The 19,560-nt window shown below is 40.0% G+C and overlaps 3 protein-coding genes across 6 annotated transcripts; all 3 read left to right on the top strand.

The window, feature by feature from the left end:
- The first annotated feature begins 461 nt into the window (after window positions 1-461).
- On the top strand, window positions 462-8,006 carry LOC111443976 (large proline-rich protein bag6-B-like). Of its 4 annotated transcripts, none has more exons than XM_023081856.1 (17): window positions 462-602; window positions 694-722; window positions 1,667-1,792; window positions 1,886-2,003; window positions 3,274-3,351; window positions 3,698-3,816; window positions 3,904-3,963; window positions 4,066-4,227; window positions 4,486-4,555; window positions 4,653-4,834; window positions 5,060-5,224; window positions 5,305-5,376; window positions 5,465-5,594; window positions 5,680-6,138; window positions 6,730-7,028; window positions 7,108-7,188; window positions 7,512-8,006. In XM_023081856.1, the coding sequence occupies exons 3-17, from the start codon at window positions 1,670-1,672 to the stop codon at window positions 7,518-7,520; spliced, it is 2,127 nt and encodes a 708-aa protein (XP_022937624.1). In that variant the 5' UTR covers window positions 462-602; window positions 694-722; window positions 1,667-1,669; the 3' UTR covers window positions 7,521-8,006. The 4 variants fall into 4 exon arrangements, with proteins under 4 accessions (XP_022937624.1, XP_022937626.1, XP_022937623.1 ...); XM_023081859.1 differs by lacking the exon at window positions 694-722 and having other exon boundaries at window positions 463-602; window positions 5,680-5,766; window positions 5,803-6,138; XM_023081858.1 differs by lacking the exon at window positions 694-722 and having other exon boundaries at window positions 5,305-5,370.
- Window positions 8,007-8,843: 837 nt separating this feature from the next.
- Window positions 8,844-10,807, top strand: LOC111443978 (40S ribosomal protein S11-like). The gene is made up of 6 exons (XM_023081861.1): window positions 8,844-8,961; window positions 9,072-9,112; window positions 9,277-9,377; window positions 10,065-10,209; window positions 10,296-10,385; window positions 10,479-10,807. Exons 1-6 carry the CDS (start codon window positions 8,950-8,952, stop codon window positions 10,564-10,566), a joined length of 477 nt encoding a protein of 158 aa, XP_022937629.1. The 5' UTR covers window positions 8,844-8,949; the 3' UTR covers window positions 10,567-10,807.
- A 2,791-nt stretch (window positions 10,808-13,598) lies between these two features.
- On the top strand, window positions 13,599-18,830 carry LOC111443977 (probable protein phosphatase 2C 27). Its single transcript, XM_023081860.1, has 4 exons — window positions 13,599-14,440; window positions 15,915-16,112; window positions 17,775-17,986; window positions 18,058-18,830. The coding sequence occupies exons 1-4, from the start codon at window positions 14,267-14,269 to the stop codon at window positions 18,617-18,619; spliced, it is 1,146 nt and encodes a 381-aa protein (XP_022937628.1). The 5' UTR covers window positions 13,599-14,266; the 3' UTR covers window positions 18,620-18,830.
- Window positions 18,831-19,560: the final 730 nt, after the last annotated feature.

The raw sequence follows: 19,560 nt of genomic DNA, 5'->3' as shown, positions 1-19,560 counted from the left end.
TCCACTTTGAGTATAAGCTCTCATGGCTTTGCTTTGAACTTCCCAAAAGACCTCATGCCAATGGAGAGAGTATTCTTTGTTTATAAACCCATCATCATTCCCTAAATTGGCTGGGAGTCTTTTATCATCCAACAGATAGTAACTCATTTTTTTCACCGCGTTCTTTCAATGATCTATTTAGCAAATGGAGAGTACGTAAGTTCATTTAACCTGTGGGACCTACCTCGAACGTGGTGAGAAATCTCTATTTAAATGAAAAATGAAGAACGAATTGAAAATAATTTCTCTTAATTAGCTAAACGAACCATGGGGATTTATTATAATATTTTAATAGAAATTAGATTAAAAAATAAAATTTATTTGTTAATTTTTAAAATAAAAATAGATTAAATTAATAAAGCTAAATTAACTAAGTGGTAAGAGTCATAGAACTCTATAGAAGAAAATAGGAATTTTCTGTTGCGAGCCGCAAGAAATTCAGTCAGTAGTTGTAAAATTCGGCTACTACAAAGCTCTCGCGGGCCTCCCCATCTCCCCTCCTCTCTCCCTCGCAGGGTCTCACCGCCCCTTCAGAATTACCCCCGCCACCACCTACCTTCACCGTGAGATTTCGCTTCTTTTGTCCCTTTTAATCGTTTTTTTCTCCTCTTTAAATCATCACATACCTCTCTTTCAACCCCTTTTCTTGTTCAGCCTTCACTGCGCTTCGTTTTCTTAAAAGGGTATTGATTATAATCCCTGTTTTCGTTGTGTATAGCTCATCAGGGTTATCGTCTGTGTTCTGTTTTCTTGTTTCGGTGAATCTGGAATCTGTTTGCTGTTGTTTTGATTCTGGGAATCCTAGGATTGTTGTTATTGGCTTGATTTTCGTTTTTTCTCCTACTCGGTTTGATTCTTGGACTGCCCACTTATGTGCTGTTTTTCCTGTTCATGTGGAAATACTGAATTTGCTTAGGGGATTGGATTGTGTCTTTTCCTTTTTCCCCATTTCTTGTGATGAATTTCTTGAATTCCATGGTTTTTCGTTTTGAATGGATGATTGATATTGAAATGGGTTCGTACTTATGTTGAATTTTCGACTTCGATGAGCATTGGTGAGGAGAATTGCCTCAATTTTCTTTGATTTAGGTGGATGAACGTAATTGACTATTTGGCAATGTAAATGGCATGTATTTTGGTCATTGGCTTGGCATATCAAAGCTGTTGTTCTTCAGATCATTCTAAATTTTGTTCAGAAGTTAATTTTACGTTCTAACGCGAAAAAGCACGTTTACCCATTAGTGATATCAGAAAACACATTGCAATTGTGATGTCCCACATCGATTGGAGGAAGGAAAGAGTGCCAGCGAGGACCCTGGGCTCCGAAGGGGGTGGATTGTGATGTTCCACATTGGCTGGGGAGGAGAACAAACCACCATGTATAAGGGTGTGGAAACCTTCCCCTAGTAGTAGACGTGTGAGTATCTTAATGTGATGTCCCACATTGGTTGGGGAGGAGAACAAACCACCCTTTATAAGGGTGTGGAAACCTTCCTCTAGCAGACGTGTTTTAAAGGGAAGCCCGGAAGGGAAAGCCCAAAGAGGACAATATCTGCTAGCGGTGGATCTGTGGATCCGGGTCATTACACTTAATTTTTACACTTAATTTTTTTGCTTCGGTCTTCAGAGTATGGGAAGCAATGTTGTTGGTGAAACTACGAACTGTGGTGAGGCTGGTGGATCTGAAACAACTATTGAGATTAAGATAAAAACTTTAGATTCAGAAACCTATACTCTCAGAGTGGATAAACAGGTTAATATTTTCACCTTTTCTTAGATCATAAAGAAATGTGCATGTAAATTTTATACAAGTTTTCTAGTACATTAATTTTGTGTACTTGTATAGATGCCAGTCCCTGCATTGAAAGAACAAATTGCTTCTGTAACTGGTGTGTTATCAGAACAACAACGCCTTATATGTCGAGGAAAAGTTCTCAAGGACGATCAGCTCTTGTCTGCCTACCGTATCCTCTATCTGATCGGCTTTTGATATTCTTTGTGGTATAAACTGCTTTTTTGTGTAGGATTTATACTGAGTTGTAAAATAATTTGAACCTTGGAGCACCCTTTTGTAGCCTCTTAGTTGGTGGGGTCTTTCATCCCATTCTTGTACTTTTGATATATTTGCAAGGAAAAGTTTTCGTGTTTCCTACTAAAAAGAACTATTAGATGCTCAAAATTTCAGACGAAATTGGGTATAGGTGTATAGTATTTCTTATGAACTAAGCTCACAAATAGCTGGAATCGCTGTTCAACCGCTAGTTCGTTCATTGCATGATACTTTTTTTTTTTGGTGATATTGTGTAGTCTGCTTGGACTGTGGTCGGTAAATATGTTGTTTTGGATTAATCTTTTTGTGTACTGCGGATTTTCGTACTGTACTGTAATCTATTTAGTATTGTGTATGTGAGATCCCACATTGGTTGGAGAGGGGAACGAAGCATTCCTTATAAGGGTGTGGAAACCTCTCCCTTGTAGACGCGTTTTGAAATCGTGAGGCTGACAGCAATACGTAACAGGCTAAAGCGGGCAATATTTGTTAACGGTGGGTTTGAGCTGTTACAAATGGTATCAAAGCCAGGCACTGTGCGGTGTGCCAGCGAGGACGCTGGGCCTCCAAGGGGGGTGGATTGTGAGATCCCACATTGGTTGGAGAGGTAATGGGCTAAAGTGGACAATATTTGCTAGTCGTGGGTTTGGACTGTTACACATAGTATCAAAGCCAAGCACTGGGTGGTGTGGTGTGCCAGCGAAGACGCTGGGTCCCAAGGGGGGTGGATTGTGAGATCCCACATTGGTGGGAGAGGGGAACGAATCATTCCTTATAAGGGTGTGGAAACCTCTCCCTAGTAGACGCGTTTTAAAATCGTGAGGCTGACGGCGATACGTAACGGGCTAAAGTGGACAATATTTGCTAGTGATGGGCTTGGACGGTTACACATGGTATCAAAGCCAGGCACTGGGCGGTGTGCCAGCGAGGACGCTGGGCCCCCAAGAGGGGCGGATTGTGAGATCCCACATTGGTTGGAGAGGGAAACGGAGCATTCCTTATAAGGGTGTGGAAACTTTTTCCTAGTAGACGCGTTTTAAAACCGTGAGGCTGACGGCGATACGTAACGGGCTCAAATGGACAATATCTGCTAGCGGTGGGCTTGAACTGTTACAATATATCTAGTAGTCACTTGTTCTTTCAGTTGGAAATATATCCTTGTGTATTCCTTAATTGGGCGCTAGACGTTGAAGATGGTCACACCTTACATTTGGTTGTCAGGCAGCCTCTTCCCCTATCAGAGACATTGTCAAATCGTTCAGGTTCAGTCTGCTTTCATGCATTAGTACTCTAGTATATGTATTTCATTCATTATCGATACGTCATTGAATTTTTTTATAACCATTGATATGATTGAAGAACCCTTGTAGCCCATCTCTTGAAAGCAAAATATGCTACTTTCAATTGTTATAAAAGACTGAAGGCAACCTTAAGGCATATATCTAGGCATAACCACTTAATTCTTAAGTACACTACTAAACTTGTACCCATTTGCACATTTTTAATGATATTTGCTTCACCGCCTGGATCACTTCAAACTATGCTGCAAACTTACATGTTTGTCATTCCTGTATCAACTAAATTTTGATTGCTGAAAGTTGTTTGCAGAGACTGATCCAAATTCAAGTACAAGTCGTGTTCATAGCAATCAGGTGGCTCCGGGTGTGGTGATTGAAACCTTTAGTATGCCTGTTCAAGGGGATGGTGCGTCCCCGGAAATCAACAGGGTTAGTCTATGGAGGACGAAGCTCTTTCAGGTCCTTAGTGTAGTATGTTTTAAGTGTGTAATTAAACAATATCTTTTTGCTGCACAGATCGTATCTGCCGTTCTCAGTTCAATCGGACTTTCAACTTCTGGAACGGATGTTGTCAGGGTAAGCTTTCATTTAGAACTCTAGTCTCCTAAATTGTGTTCATTCGGTGCTGTCGTATGTACAATTCTGTCTTTCTCATCTGATTTGTGATGGATGCTGAAGGAAATTGACCAGCTAAGATCTGGAGAACGCGTGATCGCGGCTGGGGTGATAGATTTGAGCCAGCATCAATCTGGTGACGATGGCCCGAGGCTTCTATCTGATAGGTTTCATGGCACTTCTAGACATCCGTCGATTCCTTCTTTAGGGTCGTTTCCTCCTCCTGTAAGTTGAGATTTTCTTTGTACATTTCCAAATAGTTAATATATCCGGGATTCTTATCGGATCTATGGAGAATCTATGGAAAGAAAGAAATCAATGAGGGTTTACGGGGAAGACATAGACTTATACAGAGCTCTTCGACAATGTTGTTTACCTCACTATTCTCGGGTGTTTATTGTACTTTATTTCTACCTACCACGAGTTGATTTTTCTGAAATTCATCTGGTTGACACAAATGGTAGTGATTCTTGGTGTTTGCAGGCGATTCCTGATTCTTTGACGACGTTGTCTCACAACCTCAGTAGCATGAGGCGTGATTTCGAAAATATTGGTTAGTTCAGTCCCGTCTGACATGATCTTGTCATCGTATTGCAAGTCTCCTAATGTGTATAATTAATATTTGATTGTCGCCGAAATGGTGTTGGCAGGCAGGGTCGGACGAAATAATTCTCAAGAAGCTAATACTCATGGGGCTGCTGAGGAAAGCAACTCTAATTCCTCATCTCGGCCGAGCACCGCCCAAGAGAGCTTCCCTACTCCTGCATCGTTGGCTGAAGTCATGCTTTCTACTAGACAGATGCTTATAGAGGAAGTCTCGGCCAGCCTATTCGTGCGTTCTAAGCCATCTCGTGCTCACAATTAGTATGAAACTTTGGGATTATAAAATGAAAAAGTATAATATCTTGGTCTTTACGGTCTGTCAAGCGTTTGCTGATCGTTCCTCCATTTATTAAATATTTCATTAAGGAGCTAGAACGTTTACGAGTTTATAGCTATTTCTTCTTTCGAGTAAGAAGATGGTACAATTTAATTTTTTATGCTTATCTGCTGGTAGCAACTTGCAAGGCAACTGGAGAATCACAGGAACGTTACCGATCCTACACTACGGATGAATACGCAGTCTTCTGCATGGAGAAGCGGAGTTCTATTTAATAACCTAGGTGCATATCTTCTCGAACTCGGTCGCACTATGATGACGGTGCGAATGGGCCAAAATCCTGTATGATTTTCTTCTTTTTCTCTTTCACCATTGCTTCCTTTTAATTTCGATGGTTTCTTAATTTGATGTTCGGCGTGCAGTCCGAAGCTGTTGTGAATGCAGGACCTGCAGTTTTTATTTCGCAAACTGGTCCGAATCCCATAATGGTTCAGTTCTTATTTTCACACCTTGCTGGAAAGTCGACTGTTTTTCGGGTTCGAGATTATATTCTCTTCTGCTAATAATAACTTGTATGAACAGCCTCTTCCCTTTCAACAAAATGCAAGCCTTGGTCCAGTTCCCATGAGAGCCATGCAGCCTAGCTCTGCACTAATTCATGGTCTTGGTTCGGGATTTCTCCCAAGACGTATCGACATACAAATACGAAGAGGTGACTTTCAAACTTCGCCTTCCTTAACTGTTCTTCCTTTTTTGACTGGTCTAGAGTTGTCGTATTTACTTCTACTTATTCCAAGGTTCATCGACTACGGCACCAAACGGTAATCCGGAGGAACAACGCAGTGGAGCTCAGCAGCCTTTGGGGCAACAACAAGCAGCCAGAGGCGCGAGTGAAAATCCCACCGGTCAAGCAGCCAGAGGCGCGAGCGAAAATCCCACCGGTCAAGCAGCCACTAGCGCGATCGAGGGCCCAAGTATGGAAAGAGAATCCGGAGTGCGAGTGATGCCTATTAGTAGCATGGTTGCAGCATTACCCGGGACCTTTAGCCACTTACCTTCAGATTCTTCTGGTAATTCAATTGGGTTGTACTATCCTGTTCTTGGAAGATTGCCTCACCCTGCTTCAGGAAATGCAAGGCCTGAGCTAGGAAGTCGGGCTTCATCAGAGCATCGATCTTCTGACCTCCAGAGTGATCAGCATACAATGCTCGAATCTGTTGCGGAACAGCAAAATGTAGAAGAAGCTGCAAGAGACGGTAATCCTATTAGTATGAGGCGTTGAATAGGTTAATTTGTTTAATATATTGTGAGATCTCACATCGGTTGGGGAGGAGAACAACACACCCTTTATAAGGGCGTGGAAACCACTCCCTAGCAGACGTATTTTAAATACTTTATAAGGGGAAGCTCGAAAGGGAAAGCCTAAAAAGGACAAAATTTGCTAGCGGTGGATTTGGGCTGTTACAAATGGTATCAGAGCTAGACACCGGGCGATGTGCCAGTAAGGAGGCTATTTCCCGAAGGGGGATAGACACAAGGCGGTGTGCCAGTAAGGACGCTGGGCCTTGAAGGGGGGTGGATTTGTTGGGGGTCCCACATCGATTGGATAAAGGAACGAGTGTCAGTGAGGGTGCTGGGCTCTAAAGGGGGGTGGATTGTGAGATCCCACATCGGTTGGGGAGGAGAACAAAACACCTTTGAGAGAAAACTAGGGAAAGCTCAAAGAGGACAATATTTGCTAGTAATGGACTTGAGCCATTACATATATCGAACTGACATGTTTAACAACTTTGTACGCCCATAGCTCTCTCGAGATTATAGTATTGATATCGATATATTTCGTACAGATGGGATCCAAAATAACATGGAATCTGAAGGACATGTTCCAAGCAACGTTGTCCAGTTTCTTCAAACTCTCTTTCCTGGTGGTGAAATCAACATTGAAGACGGTAGTTTCCAGGAAATTAGTGGTTCTGCTGTAAATGTACAAGAATCAGAACCAAGAACTACCGGTGAAGGAATGTTCTTGTCCAACTTTTTTCACCAAATCATGCCGTTCACATCTCGACGAGGCAATGAATCAAACGTGCCTTCAGGAGAGGCAAATACTTCCGAGCGTCGAAACATATCAGATTCGTCTGCACAAGTATAAACTTCTGATGAGACGAACTCTGGTCTTTTTGTTGCTTCACTAATTTTTTACGAGACGGTGGGGTTTGTTGCAGGCTTCATCAAATGGGGATGCTGAGACGTCACGCAGACGAACTGATGGTGAAGCAGGTGCTCCAAGCTCGAAACGTCAAAAGGTACGCTTGCTGTAAAACTTCGTTCCATACGTGCATTTCACTGGATAATATAGTTTAATCTGACTCTTGGCTTGGTAATATAATACCTGTTATATTCATTAAAAAGAACTTGGGATCGTTCATCTCTTCCTTCAAGATTGAGATGAGTCGATGTTGATGTGAAAACACTTCCTAATGTCGATTTCCAAAAACTACCTAGAGGTTTCCCACTCTTCTTTGATCCGTCTTAGGGCCGAGTGGTGGCCTCACCCCAAGTGGAAGTGCGATGTGTCTGGAAACTCGGGATAGTTAACGAATTCATGTTTTACGTTTCCCTGTTGCAGAAAGATTGAGATTATGGGATCTGAAATGCACCTCCAAACTTCTTGGAACACTGCCACGAAGCAGAATCAATAGTGGAAGCATTCTACACCTCCAAACTTCTTGGAACACTATTTCGTTCTCGTTTTTGCTCTTCAACCCCCCGGCCCCGCCGTGTACGATACCGTGTGACATTCCCTATTTTACCCCTTGCCTCGTCGCCCGCCCCCTCGCCCAGCTTGTGGAACCCAAAGAAGTGAAAGAAAGCATTCTTCAAACTATTAGCTGATATGCAGCAGGGTGTGCTCTGCTCCAGTTGAGTTTCATAATGTTTTTCAGTTAAGAGAGCGCCAACATTGATTTTCCCTTTGCATTTTTACCTTTTTTTGAAGTTACAATTATGAAATGGAGAAGAAGTGAAGTAATTGCACGGATGTTTGTATCCTTTTTACATTTTTAGTTTATTATCTATCTTCATATATGTCAATTGGGAAACACCAACGCGATCGCATCGAAAATATGTAATTTTGTCTTGTTTATCGGTGAAGATGGTTGAGATATTCAATTGAACGATCATACACCCTTATACTAACTCAATATGGAATGGTAAAGACCTATCTAGGATGAAAGTACGTAAAAGGGGTTTGGTAACGAGCATGCAACCATGGACAACACGTCTTTGACAAGCAAGATTGGAATATCTGTCATGCGGCCATTGACAACACGCCTTAGACATGCATGACCATGACATCCTCCCCCACTCAATTGGTTGACGTCCCTGTCATCCGACCCGAACAAGCAAGACTAGGATGTGTAGAGTTGCCAAGTTTTCTTCAACGCACTCTAAGGTCATCTCGAATATGTTGAATATGGGTAGAGTAATCTTTAAACAAAAATCTCGATTCAAGTTGAGAACTTTGGATGCCTTTGGGGTGGGTATATGATCGTAATTTCAATCAAAATTTAGTTGAATGAATTAAATCAATTTAATGCAACTTTTATATATATATCACTTGTCACAATCACACTCTTGTAACAGTGGAAGGAACAGCTATTGTGCAGCACTTATTCTAACCTAGTAAACAAGTTAGTTGTGAGAAATTCGAACATCGCAGACAACGTCGGCATATGTTGGGCCTGGAGTCACGTTTGTGAGTAATGTTTTAGAAAATATGAGCGAGTAAATTCATTTGAGAACGATATATATATATATATATATTTAACTTAAGAAATCAAAAACTAATGTTTTTTTTTTTAAAGAAAAAAAATTATTTAATTCACATTATTTAAAAGTAGGCCCATTTTCACGTATAGGCCCAATATTGCTAATAAGCCCATTTTATTGTCCCGTCTGCTCTATAACTCTCTGAAGCAGGTTTAGGGTTTCTTCCAGTAATCGAAGTCTCCTCCTTCGGCCGCCTGAGCAAACAACAACTCGTGCTCTCTTCAGAAGTTCTAATCATGGCGGAACAGGTTTCTATTCAATCGACGGCTTTCACTTCTTTTTTCAGTCCAATGCTTCTTTGTTTTCGTTTTATTGTCTTCAGCGTTCTGTATCTGAGCTCTTCCTTCTTTTTCTGCAGACCGAGAAGGCGTTTTTGAAACAACCCAAAGTTTTTCTCTGGTAAACGAATTGATATACTTTTCTCTGTTTGATTTACTATGGCATATGTTCGAGTTCTTATTTTTTATTGTTTGCTGTAATCCTGATTTTATTTCTGTTTTTCGGATTAGTTTTTGTGATTCTCTTTCCTGATTTAGTTATTGTTCTGTTTCGATACGAAATAGCTCCAAAAAGATTGGGAAGGGAAAGCGACCTGGAAAGGGCGGGAACCGTTTCTACAAGAGTATTGGATTAGGATTCAAGACGCCTAGGGAAGCCATTGAAGGTTCTGTCTTCTTAAACTCTGATTGCTTTGTTTGTTGGTTTGCTAATATGAATGTGTTTAGTTCTTTTAACTTTCGAATTCGCTCAAGCATTAAACGTTGGTAGCTCAACGTACTATTTATTCTGAACTGGTTGTCTTCCTCTATAGAATTTTCACTTTGTGGTTTTATCACTGATAACAAACAATGTGCTGTGATCATGTTAATCTGGGTTGAGATTCATTGGTCACTTCGTTTCCAATAATCAGTAATGCTGTAGAATGGGTGGTTGTTTCTGATTAAGAACGTATTGTAAAAACTTTATTAGCTGTAATGTTGATGATTCTATAACCTTCTAGTCATAGAATGGGCGGTTGTTTCTGCATTAATTCAATGATACCTATTAGATAGATGGATGAAAAAAAGAATGTTCAATCCTTAAAGCATCATCAATTCTACTATGTACCCTATGCGTTGTTACTACGGTCCGATATTTAGGCGATTCTTGCTCACATGTTCTCTGAAATGTTGCTGGAAATAAGGACTATCCAGTGAAAAGGAGAACGTCTTAGTAAGGAAGCACTGTTGCTCACATGTTCTCTGAATTGTTGATGGAAATAAGGATTATCCAGTGAAAAAGAGAACGTCTTAGTAAGGAAGCACTTTGCTTCGCAACGCTATTTACTTACAATTCTGTTGTGTTCATGCAGGAACGTACATTGATAAGAAATGCCCCTTCACTGGAACTGTCTCTATTAGGGGCCGCATTTTAGCTGGAACTTGCCATAGTGCTAAGATGGTCAGAACCATTATTGTCAGGAGGAACTACCTACATTATGTCAAGAAGTATCAGAGGTACTTCCCCGATCCCCCTCCAACTACCTCACCACCCGATTTTTCTCTTCATGATTTTGATGTATTTTGTTTCTTGTCTCCCTCAGGTATGAGAAAAGGCACTCCAACATTCCTGCCCATATTTCTCCTTGCTTTCGTGTGAAGGAGGGAGATCATGTTATTATTGGCCAATGCAGGTACATCAAGATGTGATAAATTCTATCCCATTGATCCTCGTGATAATGATAAATTATTCCCATTGAGTCTCACATTTATTCTTTGAATTTCAGGCCATTGTCAAAGACAGTAAGGTTCAATGTGTTGAAGGTCATTCCTGCAGGATCCTCAACTGGGAAGAAGGCGTTTGCTGGAATTTAAATTATGTAGGCTTCTGCTTTTGATACAAAAACAGCATGAAAGAACTATTTAGAGTTGTTGTAGGCCATATTTGATTCAAGAGGGTTTTGAAGACTTGGCAGTCTGGATTTTGATATCAATATGGACTGTTTTATTCTGTTCTTTTTGTTTTCATGTCCCATCTTATTTCTAGTAAATTTTGGGTTTTGAAGGTACCATATTCTCCTTGTTGTCAGATCATATTAACAAACTTGTTCTAGCAGGTTTTTGGTCGAACTCTCGTCTTGTTTTTCCATGTCGACGTATTGCAAAATACTGATTTTGCTTTTGCATTGTTCCTTAGAGCAAGTAATATGTTTATGACACCAAATTTCTTGAGTCAACAAGGTAGGCAATCTCAGGGATTAAAGTTCAAGGAATATGTTGAGATCCTCCACTTTCTTCTGGGTCTCTTTTGCTTTTCCTCAGGGAAAGTTGGCTTAGAAATGCAACAAAATAACGAGGCATCTGTTTCATCTGAGGTTGCCTTGGTCTATAAAAAGACATGCTGACTGATTGGACTCCAAGGTATGGCTGGAATCCTTATATATAATCACTTCAAGCTTTGTTTTTGTGGCCCAATTATGTTGCTTGTTGTTTTGGTAAGGCTGGAATCCTTATTTATGATCACTCCAAGCTTTGTTTTTGTGGCCCAATTATGTTGCTTGTTATGGATAGAAATTCTTCTTTGTTATTATCAATGCCTTTCCAAACATCTCAATCTCTCTCCTAAGGCTTAGTCGTTCTGCCTATTTATCCCTTAACATCTCATTGCTACATTTTTGTTGCCTCTTGATACATCCAATTGCCATTAGATTAGAACATAGGTTTCGTAGGTGTTTGGGAAGAAAGATTATTCTATTCAAGTCGATCCCCTTCCATCTTATTGCTATAATTTTGTTGCCTCTTGATACATCCCAATTGCCATTAGATTAGAACATAGTTTTTCGTAGGCGCTCGGGAAGAAAGATTATTCTATTAAGGCCGATCCCTTTCCATCTCATTGCTACAATTTTGTTGCCTCTTGATACATTTGATTGCCATTAGATTAGAACATAGGTTTTCATAGACGTTTGGGAAGAAGGATTATTCTATTCAGGTCGTTCCCTTTCCATCTCATTGCCACAATTTTGTTGCCTCAATTGCCATTAGATTAGGACATAGTTTTTTGTAGGCCTTTGGGAAGGAAGATATTATTCTATTCACGTGGAAGTGATGAAGTGACATGATTTGGTTTCTTGTCGATCTTGACGTGAAGGGGTGGAAATGACTATTTTTTTGAGCAAATTCTAATCAAGATCGAGATTGAACTAAGAACAAAAAATTGTATGATTAAACGTGTAGGCCATGGACTCAAACTACAAGAATTTTAATTAAATTCTATTACTTTTTATGCAATTCAATTTAAGTTCAAATTCCTAACTCAACTATTAGGTAAAGCATTAAATAAGGAAGCAAAATGGACCACTAACCCATGTTATTGTTGGATATTCACATCTTAAACCAACCATAAATAATTTTAATTTTAATTTCGAAATTATCGCAAAAATAAACTCTGAATATTGCATCTGATTTATAGTTTTTTTTTTTTTTTTTAAATTGCATTTATTAAATTTTTAATCTTAATGTATAAACTTTTAATATTGGCATTTGTAATAAATTTATGCATTTATTAAATTGAAATACATTCATTAATGAGAGTTTATTTATTTATTTATTTTAATTATGTCATTTTCATTCCACATCTCTTTTTGTCACAATTATTGCTATTTAATTATAACCCACCGACTTAATTAGTAATTTTAAATAAATATGTTATTAATTAATATTAATGGGAACTTTTTTTTGGTAAATATACAAGTTGTAATTTGTCATATTTAGGGGTTTTTGTCACTTTTTTTGGGAACTTAAAATAAATAAATAAAAACAAAAAGAAAAAAAAAATTAAAATTGATGTTAGTGATTGTGTTGCGTGGCCCTATTTGGCAAAATCCAAAGTGTGAACAGAATCAAAATTTTATTATTTTCTTTATTTTAAAAATATTTCGCCTTTCAATTTAATCATAATAATATATATTTTTAAAATATCTACTTTCATTTTATCAAATATAAATATTTATTGGTCACTAAATTTTAAAAAATTTACATCAGATATTTTTATTCCATTAATATAATACATGAACAAACTAACTAAATGATAAAAATAAACCATAATTCAACTAATTAATATATATATTATTTACTAAATGTCAGATATTTGAATCGAGCGATAAAAATATAATAATTTTTAAAGAATAAAGGTGATGGGTTGTGGAAATAATACTATTATTTGAATTTATGAATGGAAAAAGAAAAAGAATGTGTGAATTAGGTTCCTTTCTAAGTCCTCATGTCATGTAAAGGTAGCTATCACCATAGATGCCTATTTCTAGGGATGCAATACCTACCATTCATCTCTTTGCTTTGTAGAGAGACAAAAGAGGAGAGAGAAAGAGGAGAGAGAAAGAAGAGAGAGAAGAGGAGAGAGAGAGAGAGGGTTGATCAATGTTCTTGCCAACTAATGATTCAAGGAATGTGAAACATGCACTCAAATAATAAATTTAATGTCTCCCCCATTTTTAAAAACTTCACAAGTCAAGATCATGGAAACCTATATATATATATATTAACTTGATGTGAGTCAAAAATTAACTATAGGGTTGAGTTAAAATATATGTGATCGTGAGGCTGAGATTAATCTGTTGGACGAACACGACTCTCCATAATGTATGATATTGTCTACTTTGAGCATAACCTCTCATGACTTTGCTTTGGACTTCTCCAAAAGGTCTCGTACCAAATGAACCGAGTATTCCTTAATTATAAACTCATGAACATTCTCTAAATTAGCAGTCACTTTCATCATCCAACATAATCAACGTCTACGACTCTAAGGAGAGACATGGTCGAACCAGCTCCAAGTCTACAAAAGACCAAACAAGCCATTAGGTCGACTAAGTCGATCAAAGTTGATTCAACTAAATTCTTGATCAATGTTATCAGAAAATAACCAAAGGGAGTTCATGAACCTCGTTGACGAGAATGAACAAAAAAAAAAAAAAAAAAAGTCAGAATTGGCCTCGAAACCAATAAGATTTTCATTCCATATTAGAATACTAAAACATACGTTACAGACTCGAACTATATTTCAGTGCATGCAACCGATACTTACTTTCTTTCACCTTACGTTTCTCTCCGACTTACTTTTAAGATATGAAAATTTTTCATCATTATCCTTATCAGACTCCAATAGCCAAACTTTATGTCTTTAAATTAAAAGGGGAAGAAGGTAAGTTTCTTGAAAAGTTAAGAAATTTAAATTGAATTTACAAACATTGAACATTTCCCAATTTAAAGGAAATTTGGAAATTAAAAACAATTCGTCTCTGTTTTGTTGTTTAATTCTGTTTCTCACTGTTTTTCATGCTCAAATCAGGGTTTTCCCTTTCAATTTCTCTTAACCCATTACACATATTCTCAGAATCTTCTTCTCCCTCCATCATTTTCCTCTCATTCTCTCTCTCTTCCCTCTCTTTCTCTCTCTAACTTTGTGCTTTCTCTGTTTCTTTGGATACCCACCTACTGCAAGTTGAACCCGAGCCACCCAACTCCTCACAGCTTTTTCTTTTGGTATTTTATCGTCATGTGTGTGACGGATTCCGAGCCGGTTGGGGCTGAGAGGGCGCCTTCTGGGAGTACTAATACCAAGCCATGGCGCATGCATTGTGAGTTTTTGGAGACCCAGATGGGGAATCCTGATCAGGAGCTTGATCTTGGTGGAACTAGCGACCTAACCCGTTCTGGGAATTCTTTTCCTGTATGAATCTTGCTTCCTTTATACTCATTTCTATGATTTTGAGGGATATTTTGTTAGATTCGTACTGGGTTTTCCCCTTTTTTGTTGGGTATTTGTTGAAATTTTGTGATGAACTTGTTTTGTTGTTCGTTCTTTTGTGGATTTCTGTGATGGGGTTCCTTGGATTTCACTGAATGTAGCTGATAATTCATGTGTTTTGCTATGAATCTGGTTGGATTTTACTGTATGGTGTTCTTCACTGATTTGAGCTCTGTTCTCTGTTTATGTTGGTTTGATCTGATGGGTTCTTCTCTGTTTCTATTCCAAATTTGTTTGAGAACATGAAAGTATGGTTCACTGTAATTGATTTGAAAGTTCTATGATTCAGGAACAGCTACTTTTTGTCGTTAATGTGGTTGTTAAAAGATGCTGTTACTTTAGTCCTTTTGTGTTGTAATTGAGGTTCCATTGTCGAGTTTCTGAAGTTTTTGAGCATGAATTTCTTGTTTCTGTAGCTTGTACAATTCCTACTTTAGTTTATGGTCCCTTGGTATGGACCGAAAGGAGAGGATAAGGGAGAAAAACTAACGAGGACTGTTGTTGTGAGATCCCACGTTGATTGGAGAGGAGAACGAAGCATTCTTTGTGAGAGTGTGGAAGTCTTTCCGTAGTAGACGGGTTTTGAAATCTTGAGGGGAAGTCCGGAAGGGAAAGTCCAAAAAGGATAATATTTGCTAGTGGTGGGCTTGGGCTTGGGCTGTTATAAATGGTATTAGAGCCCGACATCGGGAGGTATGCTAGCGAGAACACTGGGCCTCTAAGGGGGTAGATTGTGAGATTCCACATAGGTTGGAGAGGAGAACGAAACATTCATTATAAGGGTGTGGAAAGCTTTCCCTAGCAGATACGTTTTAAAATCTTGAGGAGAAGCTCGGAAGGGAAAGTTAAAAAAGGACAATAGTTGCTAGCAGTGGGCTTAATAGAGCCAGACACCGGGCGGTGTGCTAGCGAGGACACTGAGCCCCCAAGAGGGTGGATTGTGAGATCCCACATAGGTTGGAGAGGGGAACGAAACATTCCTACGCATTTTTTTAAAACCTTGGTGGGCTTGAGTTGTTATAGTTGTATCTATGAATAGTACACATCTCTGTAACCTTGACTTGGTTCACTTGTCCTGTATTCCATCAAACTTTTAGTTTTGGTTGCGCGTTTCGCTTGGGGGAAAGCCAACTCTAGAATGAATTTAAAAGCATCTTGTTCGTTGATGTGGATCTGAACTGACAAAACTTCCCTGAATTTGAATACTCGTGTAGCTGAATCGATATGATATTCCTAGTATCATGTCTATTGAAGCCTCTAGATGGGGTCTCTTCGGTTCTCTGTTAGTCGTTAATGCCGCTCCTTGAAGAGCGCCATTGTTCAAACTTTGTCGATGCAGAAAGTGGCAACGAACCCATCTAACTTGTTGATTGTTCGTTTCTCTTGATTCATGTAGCTCGAGAGCATTTCCGAGGACGCTGCAGTGGTAGACAGGAAAGAGAGCCCATCGACTTTTGTTCCTGCGCTTAGATCGGGAGAATGGTCTGATATCGGAAAGCGTCCATATATGGAGGACACTCATGTATGCATTCAGGACATGGCTAAGAAGTTCGGGTGCAGTTTTGTCAACGAGGAAGCGGTCTCCTTCTATGGTGTAAGTTCATAAAACTGATGTTATTTTGACTTGGAATCTTCGTATGCAAAACGAATACGACCCCGACCGAGAATGAGAACATTAGAACATTAGTTTTGTCGTCCATGAAAATAGGATATGTTATTCAAAATTAATGTGCTTTTTGATAGTTATTTTTTCATTAATTGAGTATAGGAGTTGGTTAAGAGTTTAGTATCTACAAACTTCTCCAAATTTTACTTGCATACTAGTTTTACTGATTATAGTCTATATAGCTTTACTAAATATGTTTGTGAAAGGAACGAGAAGGAACGAGTGTCTGCAAGCGAAGATGTTGGGTCCCGAAGGGGAATGGATTGGGAAATCTCATATAGGTTGGAGAGGGGAACTGGATTGAGAGATCCCACGCTGGGTTCCGAAGGGGAGTGGACTGTGAAATCCCATATCGGTTGGAGAGGGGAACTGGATTGTGGGATCCCACGCTGGGTCCTGAAAGGGAGTGGACTGTGAAATCTCACATCGGTTGGAGAGGGGAACTCTTTGGGTCATAAAGGGGGGTGGATTGTGAACTGGGTCCTGAAGGGGAGTGAACTGTGAAATCCCATATCGGTTGGAGAGGGGAACTAAATTGTGAGATCCCACGCTGGGTCCTAACGGGGAGTGGACAGTGAAATGGGTTTCCGAAGGGGAGTGGATTGTGAAATCCCACATCGGTTGGAGAGGGGAACTGGATTGTGAGATCCCACGCTGGGTCCTGAAGGGGAGTGGACTGTGAAATCCCACATCAGTTGGAGAGGGGAACTGGATTGTGAGATCCCACGCTGGGTCCTGAAGGGGAGTGGACTGTGAAATCCCACATCGGTTGGAGAGGGGAACTGGATTGTGAGATCCCACGCTAGGTCCTGAAGGGGAGTGAGTTGTGAAATCCTATATCGGTTGGAGAGGGGAACTGGATTGTGATATCCCACGCTGGGTCCTAAAGGGGAGTGGACTATGAAATCTCATATCGGTTGGAGAGGGGAACTGGGGAACTGGATTGTGAGATCCCACGCTGGGTCCTAAAGGGGAGTGGATTGTGAACTGGGTCCCGAAGGGGAGTGGACTTTGAAATCCCACATCGGGTGGAGAGAGGAACTGGATTGTGAGATCCCACGTCGGTTGGAGAGGGAATCGAAATATTCTTTATAAAGGTGTAGAAACCTAATTAAGTGTGAGATCCCACATCGGTTCTGAAAGTGAAAGTCAAAGAGGACAATATCTGTCAGCAGGTGGGCTGAAGCCCGAAAGGGCAAGCGAAAGCGAAAGAGGACAATATCCATCTGTCAGCGGTGGGCTTAGGCTGTTACATGACTAATAACCCAACAACCTATAGTGGTTGCCAAATTGAGGACGAGGTAATGCGTTTCGATTGGTAGTGGGTAAGCCCTTGGTCTGTTTGACGGGTTTGATAGTCGGGTAAGGGGAGGCTTGAGATTTTACATGGACGTTGCAAACCCCGTTCCGCTCCTGTAATCGGAATCAACCAAGCTCTCGGGTTTGTTGGTAGAGCTAGTTTTCGTTGCTCATCTCGAGCCATATATAAAAACAAGTACATTTGGTTCGACGTAGTTTTATCACTCTGTTGGATTAGATCGAGCCATGAGGATAGCAACTTCTGATCTTTAGCTTATCATGAACAAATAGGTATTCGATGGTCACGGAGGAAAAGGCGCTGCACAATTCGTTCGTGATCACTTACCAAGAGTCATCATCGAAGATTCCGACTTTCCTTTAGCGCTTGAAAAAGTGGTCACGAGGTCGTTTATGGAGACGGATGCAGCTTTCGCTAGATCTTGCACTCTCGAAACATCTCTATCTTCAGGCACAACTGCACTGACTGCAATGATATTCGGAAGGTACTCGTTTTCACTTTCGTTTACACCGATTTCGATCTTCTCGTTTTAACAATCGTCATCATTTCAAACAGATCTTTGCTTGTAGCAAACGCTGGCGATTGCCGAGCAGTGTTATCAAGACAAGGATGCGCAATAGAAATGTCTAAAGACCACAGACCATGCTGCACAAAAGAACGCATGAGAATCGAGGCCTTAGGCGGATTCATCGACGACGATTACCTAAACGGACTACTTGGGGTCACTCGTGCGTTAGGAGACTGGCATCTTGAAGGAATGAAGGAAATGAGCGAGAGAGGTGGACCATTAAGTGCCGAACCCGAACTTAAACTAATAACATTGACGAAGGAGGAGGAGTTTTTGATCATAGGGAGCGACGGAATATGGGACGTGTTCACGAGTCAAAACGCTATCGACTTTGCTCGTCGGAGGCTCCAAGAACACAACGACGTGAAGCTTTGCTGCAAGGAAATAGTAGAAGAAGCCATAAAGAGAGGAGCCACGGACAACTTAACAGTGGTGTTGGTTAGCTTTCATTTGGAGCCACCTGAGCCTGTGGTGTTTCAGAGGCCAAGATTTAGACGAAGCATTTCAGCTGAAGGGCTTCAGAACCTGAAATTTCTGCTAGAGGGATAGAATTGAAGAGGATTCTTTGTTGGTAATCGGCCAAGGTTCGATACTAAACCAATGTATTTTGAGCTCTTTTTTCCTGTGGAATTTTATATGGAATAGAAACGGAATTAGAAGCTTAAACACAAAATATTTGGAATTGTATAATTATACTTCCTTTTTATTTCATTCTCTTTGCTTAATAATAATGCAAAATTTATCCCGAATTCGAGGGAAATATATCGTGTTTATTGTCTCTATTTTGTTTAGTTTATGGTATATTCTCGAGCTTTTGACTTTGACTTCTGTTGGAATCTATCAAACCTATTAGAAATCACGACTTCTCGAGCTCTCATGGCTTTGCTTCTCATACCAATGGAAAGTACACTATAGAGCCTTCCTTGAGGCCTGTGGAGCCCTCGAACTTTGTTCGACACTTGAGTCACTTTTGGCGAGGCTCACAACTTCTTTGTTCGACATTTGAGGATTCTATTGACATGGCTAAGTTAAGAGAACAAATCTGATATCTTTTTAGAAATCACGACTCTCCACAATGGTATGTTATTGTCCACTTTGAGCATAAGCTCTCGTGACTTTGTTTTGAGCTTCCCCAAAAGGTTCGTACCAATGAAGATGTATTCCTTACTCGTTAACCCATATTCCTAAATTAGCCAATGTCGGACTCCCTCCCCCAACAATTCTCAACAATCCTCTCCCTTGAACAAAGTACAATATAGAGCCTCCCCTGAGACCTATGAAGCCCTTGAACTTTGTTCGACACTTGAGTCACTTTTGACTATACTTTCGAGGCTCACAACTTCTTTGTTCGACATTTGAGGATTCTATTGACATTGCTAAGTTAAGAGAACGGCTCTGATATCATGTTAGGAATCACGACTTTCCACAATAGTATGATATTGTCCACTTTGAGCATAAGCTCTCGTGACTTTGCTTTGAGCTTACCCAAA

The sequence above is a fragment of the Cucurbita moschata genome, unplaced genomic scaffold (assembly GCF_002738365.1).
Source record: "Cucurbita moschata cultivar Rifu unplaced genomic scaffold, Cmos_1.0 Cmo_Scf00006, whole genome shotgun sequence".
In the NCBI taxonomy this organism is placed as follows: Eukaryota; Viridiplantae; Streptophyta; class Magnoliopsida; order Cucurbitales; family Cucurbitaceae; genus Cucurbita; species Cucurbita moschata.
The sequence above is the reverse complement of the archived record's forward strand: the minus strand, read 5'-3'. Positions and strand labels throughout refer to the sequence as shown.

Excerpts from the sequence above, each read along its gene's own strand:
- LOC111443976 (XM_023081855.1), top strand. The coding sequence starts at position 1,670 with ATGGGAAGCAATGTTGTTGGTGAAACTACGAACTGTGGTGAGGCTGGT. Across the intron at positions 3,352-3,697 it reads GACATTGTCAAATCGTTCAG|AGACTGATCCAAATTCAAGT; the intron begins GTTCAGTCTGCT and ends AGTTGTTTGCAG. Across the intron at positions 7,029-7,107 it reads TATCAGATTCGTCTGCACAA|GCTTCATCAAATGGGGATGC; the intron begins GTATAAACTTCT and ends GGTTTGTTGCAG.
- LOC111443978 (XM_023081861.1), top strand. Across the intron at positions 9,113-9,276 it reads CAACCCAAAGTTTTTCTCTG|CTCCAAAAAGATTGGGAAGG; the intron begins GTAAACGAATTG and ends GATACGAAATAG. Across the intron at positions 10,386-10,478 it reads GTTATTATTGGCCAATGCAG|GCCATTGTCAAAGACAGTAA; the intron begins GTACATCAAGAT and ends TTTGAATTTCAG.
- LOC111443977 (XM_023081860.1), top strand. The coding sequence starts at position 14,267 with ATGTGTGTGACGGATTCCGAGCCGGTTGGGGCTGAGAGGGCGCCTTCT. Across the intron at positions 14,441-15,914 it reads GTTCTGGGAATTCTTTTCCT|CTCGAGAGCATTTCCGAGGA; the intron begins GTATGAATCTTG and ends TGATTCATGTAG. Across the intron at positions 16,113-17,774 it reads AAGCGGTCTCCTTCTATGGT|GTATTCGATGGTCACGGAGG; the intron begins GTAAGTTCATAA and ends ATGAACAAATAG.